Source organism: Tasmannia lanceolata, unplaced genomic scaffold (genome assembly GCF_043159265.1).
Source record: "Tasmannia lanceolata isolate RefF3 unplaced genomic scaffold, GAP_Taslan_0.1 ptg000012l, whole genome shotgun sequence".
In the NCBI taxonomy this organism is placed as follows: domain Eukaryota; kingdom Viridiplantae; phylum Streptophyta; class Magnoliopsida; order Canellales; family Winteraceae; genus Tasmannia; species Tasmannia lanceolata.
In genome coordinates this window covers 57,378,025-57,384,642 of record NW_027518689.1, presented here as the reverse complement: position 1 = coordinate 57,384,642, position 6,618 = coordinate 57,378,025, and the positions used below count along the sequence as shown (strand labels likewise).

At 37.7% G+C, this 6,618-nt stretch overlaps 1 protein-coding gene across 1 annotated transcript; it reads left to right on the top strand.

The window, feature by feature from the left end:
• The first annotated feature begins 435 nt into the window (after positions 1–435).
• LOC143888471 (magnesium-protoporphyrin IX monomethyl ester [oxidative] cyclase, chloroplastic) lies at positions 436–4,929 on the top strand. The gene is made up of 5 exons (XM_077392942.1): positions 436–955; positions 1,491–1,555; positions 2,946–3,273; positions 3,550–3,648; positions 4,551–4,929. The coding sequence occupies exons 1-5, from the start codon at positions 503–505 to the stop codon at positions 4,812–4,814; spliced, it is 1,209 nt and encodes a 402-aa protein (XP_077249057.1). The 5' UTR covers positions 436–502; the 3' UTR covers positions 4,815–4,929.
• Positions 4,930–6,618: the final 1,689 nt, after the last annotated feature.

Below are 6,618 nucleotides of genomic sequence, written 5' to 3'. Positions count from 1 at the left end.
CAAGAACTCTATTATTCTTCTTGCTCTGTTTTGTGCTAACCTATCTGTTTCTTCTATATAATTGAGGATTATTATTTACTTTTAACCATTAAAATAAATATTATTTACTTTCATGTGAAGGTTGACCTACTTTTTTATAAATAATTTAGTTTTTTCTCTCGCCCTGTGGAACGCACGGGTTTGCAACTAGTATCATAGTAAATGCGAAATATCTTTCAGATTTAGGGATTTATAGACAAAAAAAACGAGCAAAATAAAAGGACGCTAGGCCACTAGAGAACAGACACGTGTCACAATTTCATCTTATCATGGATTCCAATGGATCAAGAGACACAAGTTCTCTGACACGTGTCAAGCCCTCATTAAAAACCATAGATTTCATTGGATGAGATTCAACAACTTTCCACCAATGATAAAACCCACGTCCTATCCTTTCCCTCCAACAAAACCCCTTCACTCCGACCCCTTTCCCATCTGCTGAATCCAATTCCCAAACCCAAAAATGGCAGGAGAAATGGCTCTGATAAAAACCATCTCCAAATTTAATAAAACCACCCCCAAATTTAGCAGCCCAAGGCCTTTCTCCAATCTCAGAGCCTACATTAACATGTCAGCTACTACTTCTCCACCCACAAAGCCCAAAAAAGCCGCTAAAATTGCAATAAAAGAGACCCTCCTTGCTCCAAGATTCTACACAACTGATTTTGATGAAATGGAGACCCTTTTCAATACCCAAATCAACAAGAACTTGAACCAATCTGAGTTTGAAGCCCTGCTCCAAGAATTCAAGACTGATTATAATCAGACCCATTTTGTCAGGAACAAGGAATTCAAGGACGCTGCGGATAAAATGCAAGGTCCCCTAAGGCAGATATTTGTTGAGTTCTTAGAGAGGTCTTGTACTGCTGAATTCTCTGGTTTTCTTCTCTACAAGGAGCTTGGAAGAAGACTGAAGGTATGCTGTTGTCGCCGTATTTTGGTGGTTAGGTTCAAAGTTTTTCTGCTTTTGTTTTGAATGTGATAGAAATCCAGGAAAAAAGAAACTCTCACTTTTCAGATTCAAATACAACGGATTTCGATTACAGTCCCAAAGAAAGCTATAAGATTCATAAGTGAAATTCTAATAGTGAAATAGCTGCGGAGCAAAAAAAAATGTTATGGTTGTGAAACTACCCATTACTCCAAAAGCTTAAGCTGTTGGAGTTGGTATTATTTAATCATTAATACTTCAACAATGGTGATGAATTTTAATGAATTGTTTGCGTTATTTTCTGTGAATTGTATTGTAATTTTTGGGAAAGTATTACCAAATAATTACTGTTCAAAACTTCTTGGAAGTTTCTCATTTCATACTAAATTTTAAACGTTAAAAAGTATTATAAGAGTATTCATGATGTAAAACGTAAGAGCTTCAACTATTTTTAAATCATGAAAAGATGAGGCAATGTCAATTTTCCATTTCAGTAATTTTTTGAGAACTTTTGTTGCAGAAAACCAACCCTGTGGTAGCCGAAATTTTCTCGCTTATGTCGAGGGACGAAGCGAGGCATGCCGGGTATGCAATCAAATTTGGATTTATTCTTCCTTCTATTCTGTCATTCTGTTATCTGATAATTGCTTTCTTGAAGACTGTCTGGGACTCAGTTTCTTTTGACGTAAAACAAATTTTAGTCCCATTTTCAAGTGAAAAACTGGGTGTAAAATTTGTTTACACCCATTTTACATCGATAGAAACTGAGGTTTTAGGCCCTGTTTGGATTGGAAGTGGTTTTGATCACTTTTTTACATATGCAATCAAACAATGGAAAAGCAAGAAATTTTGGGAAAAATGATTTCTTTTCCCAACCTTTCCAAAAAATTCCTGCAATCCAAACACGACCTTAGTGATTTATAGCTAAAGATCTCAATTAGCGATTTGTTGGACCTCATCTATCCTTTTTGCGTGTATTTTTACTTTGAACAACAGGGGCTGACAGTCTGACACCTTATAACTCTTATTTATTATCTCACTCTTACTTAATTAGTGAATAACAAGTGGACTGATATCCGCACTACCATATTTTGATAATGGCAGTACTCACTTTATTTAACATCTTTCCGATTAAATGTTGATAGCATCTTGTGTTGGGGATGTCAACGGATTCACGTCATATTGGATCCACCTATGTCTTGGTCACGTTCCATTCAGATCACTTATTGTCAGATCCTGTTCGGGTTGTTTTTCAGACCCTACTTTCTGAGCCGAGTCATGATCCATTTTGAATTGGACCATCCATTGGAGTGTCTTAGTCCTACTTATGTTGTACAGAGTTAGAACTTGGAGATTAGGGGAGGATGAGGAAAGAAAATTGAGGAGGAGGAGAATGGTCGTCCAAATGAAAAGCGTGACAATGGACAGTATTTGGACCTTAGAATGTGGATCCTATAGACACGATTCGGATCCAGCTGCTCCACCCAAATATTGTCCATTAATGTTTCTTTCAATCCTTTTGATCCTTGGGACTGTCTTAAGTCCATTGACAGCCCTATTCGTAAGTACTATAACTGTCATGCCCTGACACACTGCGTAAATATTGTCTGTTCTGGGTCGGGTCTTCCCCCCCGCGGTTTTGTTTCCCAGCAGCACTAACCGTGCCCAACCCACTCCGCAGGGCCTGCCCCTTGTAGATCATCTACACAGGGGGAAGGAGAGTTCACATATATAGCCCATGAGCTTTCTCTTCCTTTCTGATGTGAGATCTTACAATAACAGCCATGAAAAGCTAATTAAAAGTGCTAAACAAAGTGAGTAATGCCCTTATCAAAATATGGCAAGGAGGATATCACTCCCTTAAAAGAAATATTGGACTTGATTAAATATCCTTTTCTTCGTTAAAAAAATGAATAAAGAAAGATTGAGCTTTGATTAAACCCCTAATTTATGATTTTCTTCTTCTTTTTCGCAGGTTTCTTAACAAGGGTCTGTCTGATTTTAATCTGGCATTGGATTTGGGTTTCCTCACAAAGGCTAGAAAATACACATTTTTCAAACCCAAATTCATTTTCTATGCTACATACTTATCTGAGAAAATTGGGTACTGGAGATATATAACCATTTACAGGCATTTAAAGGCCAACCCAGAATTCCAAGTTTATCCAATCTTCAAATATTTTGAGAATTGGTGCCAAGATGAGAACAGGCATGGAGATTTCTTCTCTGCATTGATGAAGGCACAGCCGCAATTCCTCAACGATTGGAAGGCAAAGTTGTGGGCACGATTTTTCTGCTTATCGGTAATATTTCAGTTTTCTTTCAAAGTCAAGAATTGGGGCCTCACAATCACTAGCTGACATGATTTTTCTCTTTTGAAATTTTAGTTCATGGTTCAATATTCTGGTGACCTAGGTATAGAAGAACAACACTAATCTTTTTGTGGCATTAAAGCTGAATTTTATTATAGGCCTCAAATGCATTATACCATGATTTTAAAACCTTGATGCTCAAGGAGGATTTAAAGCTCAATCTCTAAATCAAATTTTTACAGCTGATTGGTTCTGCTTCTCCGGCAGGTCTACGTGACAATGTACCTTAACGATTGCCAGCGTACTGCTTTCTATGAAGGCATCGGTCTCAACACTAAAGAATTCGACATGCATGTCATCATTGAGGTAAGCTTCGACCCCTTCCATAGCATTGTTCCGACCATTAAGGTGCATTTGGATTGCCAGAATCAGAAACCGAAATCGGCAACCTCATTCTGATTCCATTGGAATCAGAATACCACCTCTTGTGCGGGATGGTGCCATAAATTCCTCCATCTATTCTGCCCTGGTTTCAATTCTGCCCTCCTATTCCATTCATTTAATTGAATGAAATACTGTAATCGGGCAGAATTGGAATAGAATGCCCCTTTCTTTTAAGGTTGGTAGTTCTTTTTAAAAACTTAGAAGACTCCTAATATGTTTTAGTTCATGGTCATTCCTTCCAAAAGTGGTGACTGAATGAGTATGGTCATCTAATATAACCCCCAATAAAACAGAAAATTAAAGTAGCACGACCCACCTTTTTTCTTTTACATTAGGCAATAGATATGCTGAATCAACCTACCAAGAGAAAAAAAAGGTACATAGAAGCATAAGAGAACCCATGTTTCCTTTTTGAAGCAGATGCCTAAGGCAAACTTCAGAGAAATGGTCATTGTCTGTGTCTTGTAGATGTTTATCACTTCTAATGAACATCTAAGAATCATGAAACCTCTACATTTAGTGTCAAAATCATCCAATAATTCTGCAAGACTTGGTCATCTAATATAACACCCAAACAGAAAATTAAAGTAGCACAACCCACCTTTTGTGTCTTCTTGATGTTTAAAACACTTCTAATGAACATGTATGAAGCATGAATCCTCTCCATTTAGTGGCAAAATCATCTAATAAATGTGCGGGAATTGGGTTTCCTTCAAACAAATGTAAATGCCCTGCCAAGAACTCTGGTAAAAATCTAGGAATGCATGTTCAACCAATGTATAAACTATAAACGACAGGCATTGATTTTCTTAATTGTGCTGCAGACGAACCGGACAACGGCAAGGATTTTCCCGGCAGTTTTGGATGTTGAGAATCCAGAGTTCAAGAGGAAGTTGGATAGGATGGTGGAGATCAATAAGAAGCTGATTGCTGTTGGGGAGAGTCAGGACATTCCTCTGGTTAAGAACTTGAAGAGGGTCCCTTTCATCGCAGCCTTGGCCTCTGAACTGTTGGCTGCTTATCTCATGCCCCCAATTGAGTCAGGATCTGTTGATCTTGCAGAGTTTGAGACACAGCTTGTGTATTAATTTTGTACAAGACCTATCTCATCTCTTTCATGCAAAATCTGATTATTATTACTATTACAGAATTCTTGTGTGAAACTCGAGCCTTAAATTGATGAGGGTACTTTTCCATTGTAAAGATTAGTGATTTCATCATCTAAGAGCTCCAACATTTTTAATTCAGTTGAAATACAAACCTTACAACATAAATAATACATTTTAGGTCAAACCATGATTTCTAATTTACTTCATATCTACTGAAAATGGGCATTTTTGAAGTAAAGCTGACAATTAGGGAGCAGATTTGCAGGTAGAAGCTTGTGTATCAATGAAAAGTATACTGACATGCTTCAAATATTTTTGGGTCTCCTAAACTTTGGGAAATTGATGAAATTGCTCCCAACTTTTAACTGAAAAGGCAGTGTAACTGATGTTTACCACGAAATATTCTTCTCTATCTTTACAACTACTTGCAAATATTTGTGAAAAGGGGTAATGGTTATGGTAACATTTAAGATGAAAGTTGTGAAATTATCTCAAGCTATAATAGAAGATTAATGTGAAGGTTATGAAATCTCAAATGACCAACAAATAATTTCAAAAAGAAACAGCATAGTTTGCTGTTCTGATGCATATAGAACAAATAAATTTCCAAGAACGGGAGAGCCACCGAACTCCATTTGAATGAATGCTTCATTTGTATGGAGCATTGAGTTTGAGATACAAGCTACAAGAGTATGTGCATTTCTACACCGTAGACCAGAGTTCAGAATTTGGACCTGTAGTTTGTTCCAGCCACTAAGCACAAAACCAGTTCTATATAATCTTTCTTTTGCTTTGATTAGGTGAAAACAAGAAAGCTTAGAACTTCTACTGTCAAATGGCTTGATGTAAGTCTTGGATAAAGAACAAAAGCCAAATATCATTCCAACTGGATTAATGGTGGATAATGGTCTTGATGCAGCTCAAATTGTGGTCAAAGTATTGGGAAGCTTTGGAGCTAAAGTTTTGCACGTAGTTATGGTATTTTGGAAGTTGTTGCATTGGGACCTAGGAGATTAGGGTTACAAGGTGTTTTGAAAGTAGTTTTGTTATAGTTTTATTTTTATTTTATTTTTGGTTGGTAAGTTGGGGTTAGGCAAGGACGACCCCCACCAGATATATTATAGAAAAATAAGAGTTACATGCGAACGTAGCCTACTCCAGAGGAGTCGCTAGATACAATGTCAGCTCTGGGATTGTCTCAATAGGGAGATCAAATCCAGTACATGGGCCTTCTGCTTTAGAAAGAAAATCAGCAGCGAAGTTTGTTTCCCTGCAAGCATGAGTGATGTTCCATTGGGTAGTAGAGGAGAGGATCTCCTTAATCTTCCCCAGAGTGGGTAGCTTCCTCCATGGGTGTATTTGCCCGAGATAATGTTGACGGCTACCATTGAATCAGATTCAATCCAAATGTTGGTATAGTTTTTCCGAACCGCAAGGAGAAGGCCATGATAGATTGCTTCAAGTTCTAGGTTGTGAATGGCATCTGGTTGAACAGCAAGTGAGAAATATCCAGTTACTGGCCCTTCAGAATTTCGAAGAAGACCCCCAATTCCAACTTTTCCTGCACCAATGGAAGCATCAATATTGAGCTTTATGATCCCCTTCATTTGGTTTGTTCTAGTAGCATAGGCGATGGTCTTTGCGACTGGTGAAGATGGGGAGATTAAGTTGTTGGGCAATTTGAGTATTTCGGTTTGTATCTTTATCGTTGGTGCCCAAGTGCAAAACTCTATCTTTTATAATCTGAAGGATCTGATTGAGAATGGCTTGTTTGTGCCTAGGG